The sequence below is a fragment of the Cryptosporidium sp. chipmunk genotype I genome, assembly GCF_004936735.1.
Source record: "Cryptosporidium sp. chipmunk genotype I strain 37763 chromosome Unknown contig_23, whole genome shotgun sequence".
In the NCBI taxonomy this organism is placed as follows: Eukaryota; Apicomplexa; class Conoidasida; order Eucoccidiorida; family Cryptosporidiidae; genus Cryptosporidium; species Cryptosporidium sp. chipmunk genotype I.
The window spans coordinates 105,531-128,261 of record NW_027125579.1 but is presented as its reverse complement, the minus strand read 5'-3'; the positions used below and the strand labels follow the sequence as shown (position 1 = coordinate 128,261).

General features: G+C 33.6%; 7 protein-coding genes across 7 annotated transcripts; 4 read left to right on the top strand and 3 right to left on the bottom strand.

Moving 5' to 3' along the window:
- Positions 1–720: 720 nt before the first annotated feature.
- ELE39_002162 (uncharacterized protein) lies at positions 721–2,757 on the top strand (the record flags this gene model as incomplete). The annotated part of the gene is made up of 1 exon (XM_067345012.1): positions 721–2,757. The coding sequence occupies one exon, from the start codon at positions 721–723 to the stop codon at positions 2,755–2,757; it is 2,037 nt and encodes a 678-aa protein (XP_067202933.1).
- A 567-nt stretch (positions 2,758–3,324) lies between these two features.
- Positions 3,325–6,141, top strand: ELE39_002161 (oocyst wall 3; the record flags this gene model as incomplete). Its single annotated transcript, XM_067345011.1, has 1 exon — positions 3,325–6,141. The coding sequence occupies one exon, from the start codon at positions 3,325–3,327 to the stop codon at positions 6,139–6,141; it is 2,817 nt and encodes a 938-aa protein (XP_067202932.1).
- Positions 6,142–6,562: 421 nt separating this feature from the next.
- ELE39_002160 (60S ribosome subunit biogenesis NIP7) lies at positions 6,563–7,105 on the top strand (the record flags this gene model as incomplete). The annotated part of the gene is made up of 1 exon (XM_067345010.1): positions 6,563–7,105. The coding sequence occupies one exon, from the start codon at positions 6,563–6,565 to the stop codon at positions 7,103–7,105; it is 543 nt and encodes a 180-aa protein (XP_067202931.1).
- A 447-nt stretch (positions 7,106–7,552) lies between these two features.
- On the bottom strand, positions 7,553–13,474 carry ELE39_002159 (transcription initiation factor IID; the record flags this gene model as incomplete). The annotated part of the gene is made up of 1 exon (XM_067345009.1): positions 7,553–13,474. The coding sequence occupies one exon, from the start codon at positions 13,472–13,474 to the stop codon at positions 7,553–7,555; it is 5,922 nt and encodes a 1,973-aa protein (XP_067202930.1).
- A 256-nt stretch (positions 13,475–13,730) lies between these two features.
- ELE39_002158 (extracellular with a signal peptide) lies at positions 13,731–21,020 on the bottom strand (the record flags this gene model as incomplete). The annotated part of the gene is made up of 1 exon (XM_067345008.1): positions 13,731–21,020. One exon carries the CDS (start codon positions 21,018–21,020, stop codon positions 13,731–13,733), a length of 7,290 nt encoding a protein of 2,429 aa, XP_067202929.1.
- Positions 21,021–21,398: 378 nt separating this feature from the next.
- Positions 21,399–21,992, top strand: ELE39_002157 (RAD14; the record flags this gene model as incomplete). Its single annotated transcript, XM_067345007.1, has 1 exon — positions 21,399–21,992. The coding sequence occupies one exon, from the start codon at positions 21,399–21,401 to the stop codon at positions 21,990–21,992; it is 594 nt and encodes a 197-aa protein (XP_067202928.1).
- Positions 21,993–22,027: 35 nt separating this feature from the next.
- On the bottom strand, positions 22,028–22,728 carry ELE39_002156 (signal peptidase I family; the record flags this gene model as incomplete). The annotated part of the gene is made up of 3 exons (XM_067345006.1): positions 22,028–22,105; positions 22,159–22,377; positions 22,444–22,728. 3 exons carry the CDS (start codon positions 22,726–22,728, stop codon positions 22,028–22,030), a joined length of 582 nt encoding a protein of 193 aa, XP_067202927.1.
- Positions 22,729–22,731: the final 3 nt, after the last annotated feature.

The window sequence follows — 22,731 nt, the reverse complement described above, 5'->3', positions numbered from 1 at the left end:
AATAAAAGTCTGGCCAGTGAAATCTGTGAAAAAGGATTATTATAAATATATATTTGAAATTAATAATTTACTATAATTAGTAAAAAGACTACTATACGTTAGATAAAATAAAATTATTGGATTCAATTTTACCGCCCTATCCACGTGTTGCCCACATTAATAGCATGCTAAATCAGCTCACGTGTGGTATCGGTACCATTCATTTCATAAAAATCCATAGGTTCTGAACCAAAAGATCAAGAAGGGAAGATATTGGTGAAGATACCAGGGTAGGAGGAGCAGAATTTGAAGTGAGAACAAGGTGATAAGCATTTTTTCACAGGAAAAGCAGGTTAGAACTGAGAATTCATAAATAGATTTTGGAGATTCAGAGAGAATAAAATAGATAAAAACATTTTAAAAAACTGGCTTTTTTCAATTTATTAGTAAAGTAACAACACGTGTGTTCAACAGTTTTTCTTTGAAGGTTAATAAAGTGAAGAAAAGTTGCTCGATTGAGAAGCAAAACCAGATTTTCTACCCCACAACAGGAGTGTGAGTGTGTGTGTTTCTTTATGTGTTGGTTAAACTGAGGAAAACATCATAAAATAGAGATCTGCGTATATTGAGTAATTTCTGAGTCGACTTATTTGATAAAAGAAGGTATTACTAGTCATTCTGGTTAGTAACTTTATCAACAAATTGGAAAGGCCATTAAAAATAGGAACAAATCAAGAGAAGATGGAAAACGAAGCAGAAGAAAATTTCTCAAAAATGATTAAAGCTGTGAATCCACTTTCTAATGATCAAAAGGTATTTTTGGATTTGGGACAAGAAGGTAATACCATTCCAATTGATGCTACAAACACAGGTATTTATGAGTATAATATTACAAAGCCAATTACAATTAGTAAAAGTGGTTCTTATGTTGAAGATGATGATTCATGCTTGACAACTACTATAACTACTAACGAGCTTTGTGATTCAAATAGTGTTCTTTCGGTTGCTGGAGCAAATAACTTAGATGTACAAACCGAAGATTCAAAAACGGAGGACATTCTTACAAATAAAAATTCCAAGGAAAAGCCAGAAGAACAATCTGCTTTTGACATTCATCCTATTAGCATTGATACAGGAGCTGAAGAACTGGTGCAATCAACACAAAACACTTCCAAAACAGGCCGTCGTTCATCGACAAGTCACGAGGTTGGTTCAAGACAGTTAAAATACAATCAAATTGGGGTATATTGGAAAGATAAAGAAAGCAGAGTTTATGCTAGATTTACATGGGCTACTAGAAAGTATTCTAAAAGCTTTTATGTAGGCCCAAATAAGCCATATGCTACTGTCAGGGATGCGGAAAAGGCTGCCATCAGATTTTTGTTGATTAATAGTCCATTGCATAGAAGAAGTCATTTAAAACATTTTAGATTTTCAGAAAGTGACGAAGAAGGGGAAGAGCCTTATGTTGGATCTCAAGCACTTAAAGAAGCAAGAAGGACTAAAGGAATTATGCTTCACTTTCCTGCTCCTGAAAGTGATGATGAGGTTTGGTCTCACTATAACACTTCCAATATTAATCCTGCAACACTGTATGGCGAGATTATTAAGAAAATGGACAGTAGTGAAGGGAATGCTGCCGGGATTACTAGTCCTATCACATCTGCTAGAGAATATGTGACAGCTAAACACAAGCAGAATTCTAACACAAACCAAAATGAATCCAAATTTTCCGCCACAATTCCCGTGACTTCTACAATTGGAGAAAATGTTTCTTCTGATGAACTGTTTTTGGCACTTATGGCAAACCAAATTGATTCCGATCGGCTTGTAGAGAGGCAGACTACAGGTGCATATATGAACCCATCAACCAGTACAACCACAGTCTCATCTAAAAGATTTAAACCCAACACCAAGACAGAAACTCTTGACTCTTCTGATTTGAGTTTCTTCCCTGCAAATCAAAGCCAGCTTGGTTCGAATTTTATGGATCAAAACTCTTCAACTGCTTCCACCAATCCTTTTGTTGGTATGGATTATAACACTTTGGTCGCTCTACAGCATGCTCAAATAGCAAATTATTATTTGCAGCAACAAGTCGCATATGCGGCCGCCGCTAACCTCGCGATATCATCAAATTCGAGTGGGAACTATGCTAATACTTCAATCCGTGCAAATCCATTTTTGCTTTCACAATATGGGCTAGCGCCTCTTACTGGATTAGAATCTAATAAATCTGAAGATTCAGATGCTGAAAAGCTGCAGTGTGGCGCTTTGAATGTTGGGAACCTTAAAGGTCCTGTTCAGTCTGTTGCTTCTAACACTGTAAAGAACATTGCTGAATCTACACTGGATCAATATGGTGCAATCATGCCAGGACAAGAAACTAAAGCAATGCCTTCTTCGAACATTACTATTTGCGGTACAAGTATTCCAAGTAATTACCATGCGGACTATATGGCTGCCATGGCTGCTGCATATTCAGGTTGGTACTCACCTTATGGATACACTATGCCTTTTATGGGTTCTTATACCCCAATAATGCCTTCAATTATTCCGAATCCAAATGTGTTGGGAAATCAATTTCAAACTAATATAAATCTATCTACTAATACAACTAATACAGGTCATATGCAGTCCAACAATATTAATAATACAAGTGTTAGATTGCAAAAGCAGGTAAATCACGTTAATTCCAATGAATCTCTGGTGCACGCTCGGGTAGAAAAGGAATTACAACAAGGTACTTCAGAACAGGAAAATAAACAAGTAACCTAAGTGTTTGGAATCGCATTGTGCATTCCAATCTAATAAGGAAAGAAAGGTAAGAAAAAAAGGTGGAATGAAAATTGGATATTAGGATACTCGCTTTTTGAGGTTTGTAGAATGCAATACTTTTCAAATCATAAATTCTATATTGATAAATAAAAATGTGATAAATATTTAAAGAAACTTATGCACGTACAAATCATTCACAATAATCACACTAAGGATTATTATATTGTTTCTAAACATTATTTAAACCTAGAACAAAGTGATTAAAACTTAGATTGCTGACTTGACATAAAAACATAGTCTAATACTTGTATTGCTCCTCCCTTTCAGCTTTTTTTTCTCCTGAAGATGATAATTTATTGCTTAGCACTTCTTCTTCTTATTTCCCCTCTAATTATTTGTTCTTACTATTGGGAATATAAGCTTACACGAATAATATGACTCGAATTCGCGCCAAATACATGCATGGCAATTTGCATGTATGGACCTGCCACGTAATAGAGAATATTAATATAAAAGTAAAATCCCTAATGTAGAATAATATTAAATGGTCTAAGATTTCTATTCTCTATGCTTTTTTTAAATTTTGTTATATATATATTACTATTGGGGATTTGGACTAATACAAATACCCTCGTTAATGCAAATGGTACACTATGTAATGGAATTGATTGTTTAGTGAGCCCTGTTCCAAACTGTCCGCATAATGGAGTATTTTCAGAACAAGAAAATGGCTGCATTGTGACAGAACCGTTGATCAAATCTTGTCCCGAAGGATTCAAATCATCAACAGGAGCGACACAATGTAGTAAGAACGTGCATACAGATAAGGTTTTAACGTGTCCAGAAAATACTAGATATGACAAGCACACACAAGCATGTTATATAGAGAGTAGGGAAGTGCCTAAGTGTGAAGCAGGATATATTGAGGATGGAAATGGTGATTGCTATAAATTAAAGGAAGCAGAAATGAGTTGTGGGGTGAATGAAGAAGAAAGAGAGGATGGATGTTATATTCAAAAATTGGTTAAGAAAGAATATAATTGTCGTGAGATACCTTTATCTATTCGAGCAATTCATGAGCAGGATGACTCTAGTTATACATCAAACGTGGCATTTTTGGTGGGTGAAAAAGAATACAATGATGATGGGTCCGAGTCTCCGGTTTGTAGGGTTAAGGTATTTCATAAGCCAATATGTCCGGAAGGCTCAATAGAGGATGGTAAAGGGTCATGCACCCAGAAGACAAGGCCAGAAATATTTTGTCCAGAAGGTTATTTACTAAAAGATGTTAAACGTGATGCGTCAATTCAAGGTGCATATCCGACTTTAGAGTCCCGACATTACTGTCAAAAAGAAGAATATATGCAACCTATTTCTGAATGTCCTAGTGGTATGATTAAGGAGAAGGATCACTCAGAACAGGATATTTGCTATTTAATAAAAGAAGAAATCCCACAGCAATGTCCAATAGGTTTTAAATTTGTTGAAAGTGTTAGAAAGTGTATAAGAAAGGAGTCAGCAATGCCTCGTTGTAATGATGGATATATACATAGAGGAGGTTTCTGCTATCTTCCAGAGAAACAAATTATTGAAATTAATCCAGCTTCATATTGTATGGATCCAGATGCAGTTATTGTTGGTCAATATTGTGTAAAGAATCAAAGTATGAGTCCAAATGTTGATTGCCCCACAGGATATATGTTTGACCAAGTAGATAATCAGTGCAAAAGAAAGATTGAAATTGATCCAATCGTTACTTGTCCTCCAAGATTTGTGCTAAATTTACAAACCCAAGTATGTGAAAGAAAGATTGAAAAGGACTGCTCAATTACTCAATACAAGAAAAAATGTACCAGTTACGATTCTGAAACTGGAGTGGATATTAATAGAGAAACCATTCTAGAAACTAGAAATTTAAATATGGTACTTAGCCATGGAAATCACCACCATGGAGGACATCATCATCGTGATTACATTGTTCCCAGAGAAAGTACCAAAATAGTGCATCAATGCGTTGAAATACCTGAATACATACCTAAAATGTGTGTTAACGTAGAAACCGCTCCAGCCACATATGTATGCCATAATGGTGTTCAGTCTACTGATAACAGGAAATGCATTAAAATTAGTTCAGTTATGCCAAACTTTAGTTGTCCAACAGAGTATAAACTGAGAAGTGGTAGATGCGAACAACAGAACATTGAATCTATCTTTTATAAATGTCCAGAAGGCTATTTATTGTCTGAGAGCTCAACAACCAGACTTCCAAAATGTATCCCAGAAGAAGAAGAAATTCCTAGAGAGAAGAAGATTAATGCTCTTTATCAATGTCCAGATAATTTCGAGCTAAGAACTAATGAATTTAACCAATTTGAATGCATTGAGGCTAAGGATCCAGTGTGTAGAAGTGAAAATTGTAGGAATATAGTAAAAATATCTGGTCCAGAATGGAAATGTCCCATTGGAACTGAAATCTTGACTGGAGACGATATGTTGACAACAAGTCATAATAAAAGGATATTGATTTCAAATCATCATCATTATGGTACTCATAACAGTATTAAAGTGGTCTCAAACATTAAAGAAAAGCCAAAATGTCTTGCTAAAGTGACTCAACCTATAGAAAAAAGATGCTTGGACGATAGTTCGACTTTAATGGGAGACTTTTGCTTAGAAACTATAGAAAAAAGTTGTCCAATTGAGGGTTGTGAAAGTTATTTAGAATTTAAGCCAAGTGTAGAATGTCCAGAGAAAACTGAATCACTTGGACTTCACAAAGCAGATATGTGTATGGAAAATATTAAGAAGCCCTTCAAATATCATTGTCTAAAAGGAGGAAAAATAACTCAACATAATAAATGTAGATATATTAACAAGAAGAGTTGTAAGCATGCGAATTGTATAGAGCTTATTCCTGCTGAGGGAAGAATGCAATGTCCACCTGGATACTCTGAAGTTAGAAATGTGTCCAATTATTCCAATTTGAACAATTCTTTCTCAAATATGGCTCAAGAAGGAATTTTACCATCTAACAATTATTACAAGGAGAGTAATTCCTTCAATATAGCAAAATTGGCAAACACAGGCGGTTTTGAACAAAGAAGACTTTTTGGGGCTGTAAGACCTTTATCAAATATTGGTCAATGTGCTGCTCTAGAATTTGCTCCATTCATATTAAGTTGTCCAACAGGATATACTCAATCTGAAGGTAAATGTGTTGGAGTAATGGATCCATCATATCAATGCCCCAATGGAACATATATGAGACAAGATGGTTTATGTAGCAAATCAACTCAGAGGGATTATAGTAATAATATAAGCGGAGATAACATTAATTTGCAATACCAGAATCAAATGCAATATACAAGAAAAAATAAGCTCTAAATGCAAAGAAAACTATTAGAGAGCAACTATGATAATAATAATAATGATAGTCACAATTTTAATCATTCTTTAATTAGTTTAAAAAAAGAAAGTTGTGGTTTACTAACATTAAAGAACCAAAATGATTAGCATGATTTTGCCATTATAAAAATACATGTTATACCGGTCATCCAGCGCGCGCGCCAAATGGCGCCGTGGCCAAATGTCAGTTTTTACGACAGGTAGTTTATGGTCAAAGTTAAATAAAAACAAGGATAACTTGAATTGGAGAAAATTCATACTCTTTGTTTAGAGAAAATCTGAATTTTTGTACCGGAAAGTAAATAGATCTTTTAGAGAAGAGTTGAAGCAAGTAAGTATTAAGAGTTAATTGTATACAAGAGACTATAGTAATAAAATAAAATTAAAAAAAAAGGTGAAAATGAGGCCATTAACAGAAGAAGAAACAAAAATATTGTTTGAGAAGCTGAGTAATTATTTGGGGAATAACTTATTGTCTTTATTAGAGAGGGAGGATGAGAATTATGTTTTCAGATTGCATAAGGGGAATGTATTTTATATGAGTGAAACTTTAGCAAAAGCAGCAAGTATTGTTCCAAAAAAAAGTTTGTTAAGTATGGGAACATGTCTGGGAAAATTCTCTAAGAACAATAAGTTTAGACTAGGAATAACTTCTCTACAGTATATTGCAAGACTAACTCCAAATAAGGTATGGGTAAAGCCAGGAGGTGAGCAGAGCTATATTTATGGGAATCACGTAATTAAAAGACATATTAGTAGAATGACTGATGGTCTAAGCAATAACGTTGGAGTTGTGGTGTATTCAATGGATGAGTTACCATTGGGATTCGGTGTATTAGCTAAAAGTTCTGCTGATATGAAAAATGCTGATCCAGAAACCATTGCAGTTTACCATCAAACTGATGTAGGTGAGTATTTGAGAGAAGAAGCTGATTTATTGTAAAAAGATAATGGAGAAAAATTAAAATAATCATTCCTAAAGTATATTACTTAGGCTTTAAAGGTAATTCTGTTATATTATTAAAACTAAGGTGTTTGTGGCTATAATAATAAATTATTTACTTGCTTACTTGATCAAATCGAAATAGATAGATAAATAATAACTATATATTTTTATTACTAGAAACTAGAAACTAGGAAATTTTATCTTATATTTTTCTATTTCTACATTTCTACTAAAAACAGTATTTACATTTTTTCTTAAATTTCTGCCGATTAATTCCGAGTTTGGCTTAAAATGCAACTTCACATTACAGGTTGAAATATCTGAACCCTGGAAAAATAATTCGAAATTTTCACATGCAGATTCTTTATAATAAATAATGAATTAATACCTTAATATATAATAAAACTAATTAATAAATAACTAATATCCAAGCTGACTGACTGACTAGGGTTTTAGTGATAAATAAGCTTCAATTTTTTCAATTCCTTGGATCTCATCAATTTTTTTTACAACATTTGAGTGAATTAAAGTTGCGACAGAAACAAGAGGATGATTTATTCCATTATAGATTTTGCAGTTCTCAACTATCAAATCCAAGTCATCTTGGAAATCTTTTCTTGATTTGTATTCCCTTTTTTTGCATTTGTTAATCATTAACTGAAGCCACATTGGCCTTTTAACTAAATTATAATAGTTTGGTGCAATTCTTTCACTAACCCTATTCCAAAATACATGTGAATAGTGGTGCAAAGTCTTTGTACTATTAATTATTCTTTGAAGTTCAATGCAAAACTCATCTAAAGCTTCAGTGTAAGAGGTAATATTAGGTCCTGCGCTAATCACGTTATGGGATACATCCAAATTGTTTAAGATATGTAATCCACCTCCTCCATTTGAAGGATTCAGAGCATTATTGAAGTTACTTGCCTGTGAACCAGCATTTAAAGCAGTACTAGTAAAGCTTACAACTGAGCTCTTATCATCATTATCCATCATCTTTCTTCTTTGTCTAGCAGAAAGTCTTGAGAATTGAACTGAGGATCCAGTTACAACCCCAGCTTGTGTATTGGATTGAATCTCAGTAGAATCTTCAAAGTTACCTAGGTTTGAAGAGCTAAGCTGGGTATTCCCTATTGATGAATTGCTCAATCCTGAGTCTCCTCTTGAGTTGGAAGTAGGATTTGAAGGTGGCCTTCCTCGTTTACCTACTCTTACTGACTGAACTACGTTGTCCAAAGTTACCAACTGTTTAATATCGCAATTACTTGTCTGAGAGTACCCCATTCCCAAAAGATTTGCAATAGTACTTTCTTCTTCAGAAGCTGTTAATTTACACGAAGCTATACCTCCTCCAATTTCAAGGTTTTTTGGCAACAACATATTCTTCTTCCTAGACTGAGAAATTGCATTCTGGTACCTACTTGTTCCTGTACTACTCTTGCTACCCTCATAGTAAGGACACATTGGATTCGAAGCAATATGTCCAACTTGTCCACATCTTCTACAAGTTCTACTTGCTCTTCCTAAGACTCCTGGAACTCCTGTGGGATTTAGTTGGCGCCTCTCTTCTCTCTTAAGCTGCATTCTCATCCTTCTCCAGTAAAGAAAGTATCTAATGTTCTCCTCACCATATATATAAACAACTTTCTCATCCTCATATTGCCAAGTATTCATATTACGTCTTACACGTATCCAGGCTATTCTTGGAACATATTCTTGAGCTGAAGAGGATGAAGAATCTTCCTGTGAGTTTTTATTCTTCCAATCAATTCCACTAATATCAATGTCTCGATCCCTACCATCCTGAGGAGTACTCCTAGAAATCATTCTTCTAAACTCTTCCAAGTCCTTCTCATCCTCTTCATCTCTACCAATATCGTCATTTGAATTTCCATATAACTGATCATAAAGTTTGCTTTGCTTTTTCTGTCTAACTTTATTATTATTAGAATAGTCTCCACCAGCTGTATTATTATTATTATCGTAGTTACCGTTGTCTCCTTCATATTTCCCAGACATTTTTGAGTTACTTTCATTGCAATTGTCGTTGGACTTAACTAATGAGGAAATGAAAGACTCCTCTAAGTCAAGATCCTCATCCAGATCAGAACCTGACTCATCCAAATCTCGGTTAGGACTTAACTCTTCTTCTTGAGGAGGCACCAAGTCAGATTTAGAATTGAAACTATCAATTACCATTGTCTCAAGCATATCAACGTCCTGTGAAGATTTTAAATCACCACCAGAGCCCTCAAATTCGCCTTTAATTGCCGTATTTTCAGACCCCACGTCCAAATCCATCACAACTTCTCCTTCATCCTCCACTCCTTCTTCATCTCTTTTGTCACCCTCCTCCTCCTCCTCCTCTTCATCATCAGTCATTATTGGATCATCTGGGCTCAAGGCATTCTTCTGGTTAATTAGTACGTTTACTATGGCTTTCTGATACTCTTCAGAAGATAAAGCCTTGTTCTGAAGCATGCTGTTTGAGGATGATCCACCTCCAGATTTCCCATTTGGGTTACCTCCACTTGTATCAAAATGTCTAACTAATGCTACTCTATCCCATCTAGGGAGAGGAATGATAGCTACATCGTCAAATCCACATTGAAGAAGCCTCTGTCTAAGCTGGTCCATTGAAAGTTTTCTAAGATCTTCACTCTTTCCTGCCAAGGCCTTCTGGCTTCTTGATTCTATGGCAGAATCTATGAGTCCCCTCCTTATAAAATTAACACCCTCTCCTCTTCCTCCACTTGGATCTCCGATACCCACAATACTAAATTGGCCATTCTGATGTCTCATTACTTGTCCATATTCTTGTGTAATGTTCCAAGGAGATAGTAAAAGCGACTCCTCAATGTACCGAGCAACAGGGGTAAGCCTTCTTCCATTCGAGTTGATCAATCCAGTACTTACCTCATTGATTAAGCTCAGTAAAGACGAGTAATTACAAGATTTACCCATAAAAGATTCGCTATTCATATTCTCCTCCTTAGCCTTTTCTATCAAACTGTTGGTCCTCTTCCTGGCTTGTTCTGCATATTGCTTGGCAATCTCCTCCATCTGATCCAGCTCACTTACTACTATGGGAATCTTTGAGAAGTGTCTTAAAGACCTTACTCCGATTTGCTTTAATCTCATATCTCCTGAAACAGAACTATCTAAAGTACAAAGTGACTCTGGATTAATTATTTGCCTTAGTTCCGATTCATTCAGTTGCTTGATCAGAACTCCTCCACCTACTGTACTTCCTCCAGATCCTCCCTGAATGCTTGATTGGCTACTGCCAATTCCGATTCCTCCACCAATTCCAACTCCACCCCCAGGTACTCCAATCCCTCCAACTTGGTTGGAGTGGCTACTGTTAGAGCTCAAAACAGATCCTCCCACTCCAGAAGATCCTCCAACTCCTCCTATTCCAGAAATAGAATCACCTCCACTACTTTCCTTGGTTTCCTTGCAAGACATTAAAATCTTCTGGAGAGTATTTTGGTCAAAAGTGTTTCTAAACATCCTCTGGCTAAGCTTTCTCACTTCATTAAAAGTATCCTTCCCATTTTCCTTTGCATACCTTAACACGAGGGCTTTCAATTGGTCTCTTCTTAAATTAGAAAAGCTTTTACTATCCACACAAGGTACCTCAACCAAAGGTTCCTCCTGTCCAACAGAATACAAACAAGTCAAACTGTCTCCAGACAAAGGCCTTAAATAAAGTCCACATTTTGAAGAACCCAGTTGGATCTGCTTCCTGATTAGAAGAAAGTATGCCGAAAACTTTCCTTTCCAGTTTCTTTCTTTTTCCTCATCATCCTCGTCATCTTTGATAAAGGAAGCCTCTCCTCCATCCTCCATGCTGGTGTCTTCCCCACTATGAAGGTTTCTTTGCCTTCTAGGATGGTGATATATTGGAGCTTTAAATAGGCCAGTTTCTAAAACTGCCATGGATTCATTCTCCTCAAGTGGATAATTAACTCCAAAGAACTTTGGGATGGTCCCAGTTAAAGATGAATTTAAAGATCCTCCTCCAGTCTTAGTGTCTTCCTGAACTTTTTGAACAAAACCCAAAGGACCACACTCTGAAAGTAAGTCTTCAATCTGTTTCGGGTTGGAGTCATCCTCACATCTTACGTATCTATGGATTCTGGCTGCCATTCCCAAGTTATTTAACAAAAGCGGATATTGCTCCAAATATTCAAAGAGTGCAACAGGGGTCTGATGAATTAGGGATAAGTCATCAGGAGAAACAAAACAAATTGATGAATTGATACTGGAAGGAACATCCTTGAACTCTCTTTGTCTCTGAAAGTATCTGTGAAGAAGCTGAGGAGTCGAAGAATGTCCTTGTGATCCTCCCCCCCCTTTAGTTCCCAGAAACAAAGGTGTGACCAACCAAGGACCAAAAGGCTCAAAACCTGAATCAGATCTTACGCTCTTAGAATTCACCAGAGAAGTAAACCAATTGGACGAATATGTGTAAATCAAGCTGGTTCTTGAAGAAAACGACTCAAAAATTCCCATTCTGAAGTCTGATTTGTGAAATCTAACTCCATCTATTGGAAGCATATTTCCACTAACTAAATAGAAAGACCATGCTAAGGGAGTGTGGAGAGAGGAAATTGGAGGTAAGGAACTTCCTCCTCCCATCTGGTCACCTCCTCCTCCGCTAACTCCACCATCCGCATAAATGTTCCCCAAACTATTCAACAAAACTCTGCTCTCGTGATATTGACGATTACTCGCTGCCCATGATTCATACATTGAAACTCCATTTCTCTCTGAGAACTTAACAACATAAGTGAGCCACTTTATCAAAAGATTCTGCCACTCATTCCTATTTTTGGATGGCTGTTTCGACCTTTGTTTCTCATTCTTTGGTCCTGAAGAAGTGACTGCAGCTCTTATTTCCTCAAAAAGATCATCAACTTCACCGTACGACTTCCCATCAAACAGTCTCGGAGCCAAGTGAAGAAACTGACGGATTGAAAAAAGGCAAGATTCATCCAAAGACATCTCTCGAAGTTTCAAACCAAAAATCCGATCCTCTTGAGGCTTATTTGACATTAAAATGGACGAAGCCAAAGCAGCTATTCCACTATTATAAGAAGAAGAAGAGCCTCCTCCCTGGCTTTCCGCTCCCTTTCCATCTTCCCCGTCCTTCATCTCAACTAAATCCTGGCCTTTATCAAGTCCTGTTTCGGTATTTCTAATTCCACCCTCATAATCTAAGGGATTCATTCCCAAAATCGCAAGCTCCAAACGTTTTTGTTTATCTATTTTCTTCATTTTCTGTCGTCTTTGACGCTCCTGTTGTGCTTTACTTAAAGGTTTGTTACTGCTGTTACCAACACTATTAACGTTATTGGCACTGCCTCCTGCTGAGGAAGACTGCTGGGTTTCTCCCCTACTTTGCTCATGCTCCCTTCCTCCTGATACAATAGTATTAGCTTCCTGATTCCTTGATATCGAATCCGCAGCTGCTAGTAAATCCACTCCAAGACTGCTCTTTGATGCATTATCCAAACCGAGCCTTTCTTTAAGTTTCTTAGACATACTTCCTATACATTTTGAAAAGCCAGGATCTTTCATATCAATGTGTAGAAAGAACTCGTTAGATTCTTCTTGAGTACTAGTTACGCTCGAAGTGAAGACTGGAATCTTGTTAGAAATCTCGTCCAAAAAATGATCGGCTTTAATTTGAGATCTGACCTTAAACATCAACTTCTCACTTTCAGACATTTGGAAGTATTCCAGCTCGTGCTCAGACTCATTGTCACTGTCTCCATCCTCCATAGTCACCTTTAATAGACTATTTGAAAACGGCTTTGAAGTGCCAAAAATCGAATAACCAGAGTCAATCGAACCCAAAACCTCGCAATTATTATCCTTTTGATTCCAATCTCCCCAGAATAGACCTCTCTCTTGAGATTCATCTGAACTAATCCTACTCATTGGCTCCAGCAATTTCTCAGAAATCTCTACTTTAATTGATTCATCTTCTGCATCCGTATCCATTACCTCCAAACTAACTCCAACTGAATTGGAAACTCCTCCCCTACCCTTATTGAGTTTAATATTGGAACTTTGAGGTGCTTCCGTTTTAGTTTTACTCTCCTTACAAACCAACTCCTCCTCTGTTACATCCTGATTAATATCACTTGGAAGCTTAACTGAAATTGGAATACTCCTCAGAGTTTCAAATTCCCCTAATTTCGATCCTCCTTCGCTTTTAATTACTTCCACATCTTCAATTACCGATTCTTCTGACTCTGTTAACTCTTCTAAATATAACTCTCCCGCAAAACTCCCATATATTTGTCCCAAAGACCCAAAGAACCTCTCCTCACTATGAAAACTTTTCGTTTTCATAATTCATCACAACAGAAATCTCACTCTTTCTGCACCCTTGCTTAAAGAAGAAAAACTTATAATTTTTTTTTCTGCATTTAAAAATTTTCTATATATTTCTATATACAAGTACCCACTTTCCCGCCAAAAAGGCTTTTTAATTTTAGCTTTTGTTTTTCAGAAGTTCGAATAATAAAAAAAAATGAGGTTAAGGGAAATCGGTGAATAATGAAGCTTTTTCTCAGATTTTTTCTTTTTGGACTCAATTGGATTTGTTCTAATTTAATCTCTTTAATAAATAGATCAGATTCCAGACCCATATTACTGTTAGATTAAGCCATAAATGTAAATTATAACCGAAAAGAAGACTTGAATTTGTCTTTGTGTCATTTTCTGACAACCTTCTGTGGTTTCTATTGCTCCTTGTGGATTTTATATCTTTACTACTTTCCTGAATCAATAACCTGACGCTTGGAATGTGTATTGATCTTAACTTTGACTCTTCTGATAGCACTGTATTAAGATCTAAGTATATCTTAGTCTCATTTATTGGTTTCTTGTATTTGATGGAGATATTTCTTAAATCTAAGTCTCCAGTATTCTTTTCGGCATCTTTCCTGAGATTATCCAAAATGATCTTTTGTATTTCTGAATACTTTTCTTCTAGCTGAGACTTCTTTAAGAGATGCTGTGGATTAACAAGAGAGATACTAGTTTCTGATAGAGGATCCGAGTAAGAAAGCGCTAAATCATTGGAAATACATGGAACAATTTCAATTTCTCGTAGTGATAATACAACTTCATCTCTTGTTTGTTTTAATCTTGAACCACCACAAAAACCTGCAAACGATAGAGTGAAATTGTAAATATAAGGATACCTATTCGATGGATTTGTAAAGTATGTGTTTACCATTTCTTCAGGAGGGATAATTTGGATTGTGTCAATTCTTTCCTGAGTATAACTCTCGTTTTCAAATTTTGTATTTTCGAAACAATCATGAACTATTGGGTTATAACTTCTTATTCTTGGTCTTGACACATTTCTAGATCTTAATCCAACAGATAACATTGTGGATACTGGAGACTTATTTCCTCCCCAATATAACTTTGCATATAAAATGCAAATTGGAGGATCAAACTTTAAACTAATATGTGGGAAATGCTCTTCATAAATCACATTATCTATTCCTAAAGTCACTCCACCAGTAAAATTATTATTATAAAAGTTTATTCCTGTCTCAAAATCCCCATCAAATAGATTTTGAATTCCTTCCTTTGGTTTTTCTTTGCTTTCATTCTGTAACTCAGAAATTGGTTTGTAATTATCAACAGAACCACTAATTTCCCTGGAGTTATTTTTAAATCTTAAGTATCCTGAGTAAATAGCTATCTCAAATTTGTTGAATAGTCTTCTTTCAAAGTCTTCAGGCCACCCATCTATTACCATCTTGCTTGAAATAAACAACGAGTTTGATAAATCAGTACCAATAGAATCTAAATCAGTATTCATTCTCAATGTTAATTGGTTCTCACTAACTTTTTCTTTGTCATTCAAATTTCTCAAATTACTTACCATTCCATTATTTTTATCAGATAATTCCCCTTGAGTAATAAAATAGTCATCTAGTTGGGCTTTAAGTATTCCTAAATTTAATAATCTTCTATTTGACAATTCAATCTTCTTAGTTTTATTTGGAATTCTTAAAACATGTCTTGAAGCAGAAATCTCTGTATTATTTCCATCTAGTTCCCTAACTGAAATCATTACTGTCATTTCTGGAATCAAATTTAATACCATTAACTCAATTTGTTCTGTCTGTCCTAATTTATGGCTTTTTATGGCTAAATTACTCTTCTCTGCAAATATATCCCAGTTTTTCATACTTCCTGAATTCCTAATTTCTTTTTCTTGCTTTAAATCATAATAGTATTTGTTGTAAAAAACATTTCCAAGTGTCCCATTTAATATAATCTCATCCATACTTTCTGTCTCATGAAGATAATTGACTTTAATTTCAATCAAACTAGTATTTTGATTCATAAGATCCATCTTCAAAATTGTCTTAGTTAATCCATTATCCCAGTTTGGGTTATATCCCCTTGGATAATATAATTTCTCTTTTTCTTTAATACTAGTAAGTTCATCCATTGAACTTATATGATTTACTTTAATTAAATGGTTCAAGTTCATATTATTATTAGATTCTCCTTTTAGTTTTCGAAACCTTTGTGTACCTAATTCACTTATACATGAAAAATCTTCGCTTCCAAACTTATCTATCTTGTTAATCATCTTAATTGAATAACTGTCGCATCTTGAATTCAAAATGTATTCTTCATTTTCTATCCAAGTACAAAAAGCTTGACCATTATCCAAATTACATAAATTTGAAGCTTTCAATAATTCAATCAAGAAATATTGACTCTTTAAAACACTTCTCTTATTGCAATAAAGATAAATCAATACAGATCTTAAGTTAATTTTCTCTAAATTCTCAACTTTCCAGCTTATTTGACGTCTTGAATTTTCATTGATTACCAATTTATAATTCCCAGTATTGAGACAAGTATTCAATCCTCGGGATGATATATGACGAATAATAGAAGGTTTTCCTAGTCCAAATTTATTTCTTGCCTGAACTGTTGCTTTGTAAGTTACCAGAGGGTAAATCTGATCTAAAATGATCATCAAATTATCGCTGATAATTGTGATATTTTCAATTTTGTATTCATTCGGACTGGTAACCAATTCTGGAGATAGATTGATCAAGTAATCAAGAATCTCCGAGCCCCCGTTAGACTTGGGGATGTCCCAACTTAACTTAAGAGAATTGATGGTCATCGGAATGAATTGAAAATCTTTTGGTTCATTTGGAACTCCTTCGTTTGTTTGAAAAGTTTTAGAAATACATTGAAACTTTTCAGAGTTATAATCTTCCATTTCTACTAGAATTTTTATTTTCAAGCTAGATGGAAGAACCGGAATCCTAATAAATACCCTAGTTCCATTATTAACATCTTCAGAAAAGAATTTTGAAATTCCATCTTCTGTTTTATGTGAATTTCTAATAAATAACAAATTTTTGTCATTTGAAAAGTGTTCTCTTTCCTCTATTATTAACTCAGAAAGAAGTTCTTTCACTTGCCACTCTTCCTCTACCTCTTGAATTGTATCTACTTCCAAGTAACTGATTGAGAAAGTACTTATAATTTTCAAAAACTCTTTATCCCATTTCAAAACCATTGAATTATCTGAGAAAATGTTAACATCCCCCTTACATATTATTTTCGTAAAGTTTTTTAGTATAGAACTCTTGGAAATGTTATTTTCAATGGAATTTAGGGATCTCAACCATCTAAGTGAATGATTCTGAGCTGTGACATTAAAGCCAAAAGGAGGAACGAATACACTATTTCTGATGTTTTCATGGTGAGTTATAGCAAACTTGAATGTATATTGCTGGTTTAATACAAAATCATAATTGATTTTAAGCAAATAAGCAAAGTCTGAGTCTTCAGAACCTGCTTCCTTTATATAGTCGGTAAAAATCCGGGAAACCTCGAAATTTTCTTCTGATTCCTTCTGTTTATCACTTTCAAAGCTATAGGAACTTGTTTTGAAATTAAACTTTGGAACATCTTCAATCAAAATTTCCACACTCTTGTAATTAGTTGGACTAAAGTTATTATAAGGATACCAAATCACTCTAAACCCTTTTACAATTTCACGATTATTGAATGGAATGCAAAACTTATCTTTGGATGTATTAGCTTCATCACTATCAAACTCTTCTACCTGTTGATCATCCAAATCAATGTTTAAAGGATCTGATCCATTTTCATTTGTATAATTCTTTCTTTCTCTTTTTGTGCAAAAAATTGGATTTTGAATTTCCACAACGAATTGAATATATTCCACTACCGAGAAATTTCCTCCTATTCTAGAGGTGGGTGAATTGACTAGACTGATTTTCTTAACAAACCCACCTCCATATCCTAACTCATTCACTACGTTTGGAATTGTCCACTCTAGTGGGAATAATGATTTCATTCCAGTATTTTCTTGTCTCAATTCGTGGTCACTTTCCAACAGCATTCTCGAAAATGGATCATCTGAGCCATCTAATGTTCCTCCAATATCTGTTAACCCCTTGAAAACTAAGTTATAACTGCATTTTAACTCTTTGAACTTTGAATTAATCGAAGTTGAAGTAACAATTTGGTTATGAACCAAAATTGATATTAATCGATTCTCCTTAGGAAGTAGATATCCTGTTCTTGGGATTTCATTAGAAACTTCCAGCCAGGGGACTGTGGAAATTCTTACTATCTTCCCAATCCTTCCAAGCTCTATAGTTTCTTTCAGTTCAAATGCTGATTCCAGATCTAGGTTTGAAACAATAATAGGAATAAACTTTTCAAAAACTCCAAGGTCAAATTCAAATGAAGTGCCAAGATTGTAAAAGTACCAATCTATTCTCCCAGTTTCATAGAATTTTAAACCTGTCAAAAAATCAAAATTTTTATTGTCCAAACAAAATCTGATTACTATCTGCCAAATATTAATTCTTAAATGTCCCATTGAGACTTTTAAGTTCCCAATCCTTTCGGCAATCTCAACGGGTAATAGCTTAACACAAAAAGAACTTTGATTGGTAAAAACTTCTCCATCGTAAACACAGACCATCCCAAGTTTTATAAGCATTACTACATTCATAAAATATAAGCTTTTAACAGGGAAGTTAAAAGACAAATTATCGAATAACTCAGTTCCCTCATTAATAAGTTCTGAGAAACTTTTGTTTTCAAGAATGCTAAAGTGTTCTTCAAAATCATTAATTGATTTTTCTGATCTATAATTTGTATTTTTCTCATATGAAACGTAAAATGTATAATTCTCCGTAAAATACTTGTTATTTTTCTCTCCTTGCTTATTTCCTAGTCTGGAATCTCTTTGGAGTGAATATTGAACTGGAAAATCCTCCTCATTTTTAATTTCTATAAAAAATAAACTTATTGGCAATTTACCACTTTTGACCAATTCTTGTGACATAATTTCACTATGCAGTGCACTTCTAATTTGTGGGGTGCCCGCCGAAACGTGTAAACTCCTAATAATGCATGTAATTTTAATAGATTGATTGAAAAATAAATTCCTTGAAAAGAATTTATTATTGAGATTAAATTTCTTCCAGGTATCTGTTAGTTTGTGTTTGGGGTATTTTCTCATGGTTACAGGAGCGTAGACTTCGAGTTGAGTTGAAATGTTTGTTGTTTGTTTATGTTCTACATTGATTGGACTGTTAAAGTCAGGTTCAATAACAAGTAAAAATACTTCTGAATCTTCAATATGAAAATCATAAATATACTCTTTAACTAATTCCTCATCTTGTCTTTTAATATTTATATTTCTAATGCTACTTGAAGGATGCTGACTTTTTTCCCATTCCACTCTTAGCTTAAAGTTACTTGAAATGCTAAACCCCACAGAAACTTTTTTATTACATTTTCTTTGTGCTCCAAATCTTCTTAATTTCATCTCTATTTTCTGAATTAGTTTTGGGTTGCCAAATAAACTTACTGGGACTATTCCAAAATCCACTTGATTTTTGTTCAATTCAACTATTCCACAATTAGCTAAAGTTGCCAATTGAAGTCTTTTATTTTTTCCTACCTCTATAAAATATGGTAAATCTTCAATTGAATTATTTATGGCTGAGTTCTTTTGTTTTAGTTCCAATATTTTTGTATCTATTAATCCCTTAAGGTTTAATATTAACTTTCCAACATCGTAATTCTTCATTTTCAGAACTGATATCCTTGAAACCAAAATAAAACTGTTTTCTTTATTTTCTAAAAGATTTACTTCTATTTCTTTAGATTTGTTTCTCTTTGAATTATTGATTTTTAAAATATTCAAAGTTATATTTTCATCCAAATCGCTCACAATTAATCTGGATTGTCCATTTTTGTTTTCTAATATATTATCTCTAATGATATACTCATCAGATCCACTTTCTAAATCAAAATTAAAGATCCAGATCCTCTCTAAGTCATTTGCCTTATTATAAACATTTTTTTCTTTCTCAAACAACTTTACTTTGATAGGAATTTGCAACTTTTTCTTTGAAACAAATATTTGATCAATTAAAGTCTTTGGGTTAAATTTCACATTAATTTTTAAGAACAATAAAGAATTCATTTGATTAACCAAATCCAATTCATAAGATTTTTCACTGTTATTATTATCAAAAGTAACATGTAGAGAATCTGATAATTCACTATCGATTTTAATTATAATCTTAATATTTCTTAAATTAAATACCTCCTCAGATATTTGAAGCAAATCCAAAGTTATCCAATGTTGAGAAGAAAGAAAATCTGTTCTAAATGGATTAACAAAGTTAATTATTCCTGTCTCACTTTCTTTCAGATAGTTTATTGAATACTCTTGATGTTGAATGATGTTAAAGTTGTAAAATTCTTGAAAAATTGGGTAGTCTAATGTAAGTTCAGGTAGAAATAATCCTCTATTAAGTTTTCTTTCATATCTTATCATTTCAATATATTTGTAAGTTGTTTTGTACCTACTGGAGCTGCCCCAAAAGCTACTAATTTGAATCGATAAAAGATCTTTAATCAATTCTGGTTTCAATCCTCTCATAGAACAAATAATCTGAATTTTCTCAAGATTAACTGGCCCGATTTCCATTTTTGGAGATCCTCGAATAGATATATTTCCTAGTTGACACAAATTTTCATCCAGGCTTTCAAGCTTTGGTTGGACAAAGATATTCAAATTTCTGAAAATTAGATTATTTCTAAGCATGAAGTCAAAGATTATTAGTCTATCATCTGATTCTTCAAATACTTGTTCCTCTTTTAATATAAAAATATTTAAAGGAGATGGACCAATTGATAATTTTACAGCTTTTAATTCAACTTCATCATCAAATTTAACTTTTAAATATCCAAAATAGTTGCCAATAAATGCTAAATCAATTTCGGTCTTAATATAAACTCTACTGGAACCCTTTCCTGGTACTATTAAATTATTCAATTTCATCTTATTGTAGTGAAAGTTTCTCCAAATATTGATGTTAGTATTCGAATCATCGCTTGGACGAGATGGATCATACTCATAATCAAAAAACCGAAGTAATGCTTTACTTATTTCCAACATTCTAATGTCATTTTCTTTTAGACTAATAGGTTCTCTTGAAAAGGCCACTTGAAATAGATTCAATCCAGTTATTGAACATGAGTACTCATTTTCAGGCTGATTTTCGGAAGATTCTTCATCATTTTTAAGCTTATAAAAGTAACATACTCGCTTATTAACATCATTTACTTGGAATTTATCCCAGTAAAATTCTACACTCACATTTTTTGGCATAAATCTTTGATTCTCAAACTTTATTAATTCAAAAACTGAAATTTTATTACGTAAATAAGTGTTAATAGTAATTAAATCATTATTTTCAACATTGTTTTGAAGATCAGATTCTGCTTCAAAAATAATAAATATTAGTATTGTTAAAATATATTTTAGAATTTTAAAGACCATAATTTCTCAAAATACATTGATCAATTATTCTAATTGAAGAATAAACATTCGTGAGCTAATAATTTTTATTTTTATTTAGACAAGAATTATTCTAATTCAACTAACTGGTTATTGTAATTATATTATTCCACACCTTTATTTGCTACTGTTAACTACATCTCGTGTAAAAAATTCCAAAATAGGTTATTTAATAAGCTTAGCATAATATTGTTATTGGGTAAGCTAAAAAAACAAATTTTTAGTGATGATTAGGTATTTTTTGCAATTGAGTTTAAATAGTTGTTTTTTTATAAATGGACTGACATGCATGTAAACAGTTTCCCGCCAAAGGGTATTAATGTAAAAAGAAAAAAAAAAGTCCAACAAAAATAACAAAAAATGTCTCAATCTTGTAGGAGTTGTAGATGCGATCTGGGAAATAATCTTTCAATAGCAGTGGAGGAGACTCTGAAGAGTGTAGGAATATACGTTTGTAGAAAGTGTTTTATTCAAGGGAAAGATGATGAATATAGCAAGATGACTCAAACAAATGCAATGAAAGATTATGCATTAAGCGCTCAAGATTTAAGTGGAGAAGGATTTGCAATAGTTAAGAAACCAACTTCTTATGGGAGAAATAGTTTCATGAAGTTATACTACAAATTTCAGGTCGAAGAGGCTGCAGTAAGAAAATATGGAAGTGTAGAACAAGCATTGGCTGAGTCCACAAATGCTGAAGACAGAAAAATGCAGAAAAAGATAAATAAGAGACTTGGAATAACGAACGAGCTTAGCGAAAATGAAAAGAAAAAAATCGAGAAAAAAAAGTTAAGGATTGAAAAGAGACTTGAAAGCGAAAACAAAAAAAGGCAATTAAGGCAAGAAAGTTACCATGAACATGATTTCGATCCCCCTGTAAAAATTAGTGAAAGTGGATTTTATAAAAAGAAATGCAAAATCTGTGGGTTCGAGCTAACTTGGGAAGAAATTTAGTCTAATTTATATTTGAATTATATTATAGCCAAATATTAGTTTTCTAAAATATTAATTCGTTCCATCTTCTTTATCATTGCAGATAGTCTTGAAAAAATTGGATTTGGCCATAACTAAAATATTTTAACTAGTGTAAATAATAATAATGATAACAGAAGTCACTTACCTTAAAGATTACTCTTCCAATTATCAAAGATTCGTGAATAGGACCATAGTTTCTGGAATCTCTAGAATTATTAAAGTTGTCCCCTTGTATCCAAAAATAATTCGGAGGTATTTTCATTTGAAAACAAGCAGAATATTTTTGAGTAAAATCTTGAATGTTGTGGTTATTAAGTTTAGATACCAATGTATAATTTGGAAGTACCGTTACAATATCTCCCTCCTAAAATTTATTTTCAATTTAAGAAAAAATCTCAAATTAAGTATTTAGTTTTAATTAATAACTTACTTTAGCAATTACTCTCTTGCAAACTAATATTTCTGGATTTTCCACAGAATTTGCAATTACTATATCGTTTCTGTGAACTGGGAAATTTCCATTCAGTCTGAAAAATCTGAATAAAGAAATAGTAAGTTTTTCGTAAAGCAAAATTTCTCTCTTTGGTCCAATTGTTGGAATCATTGAGGGCCCATCTGTAATACATATACTGAACCCATATTTTTGAAATAAATGTAGCCCCACCAATATCTTGGCATACTTTAAGCTTGTTTTAAATATGTGTTTGCTTGGCATTCA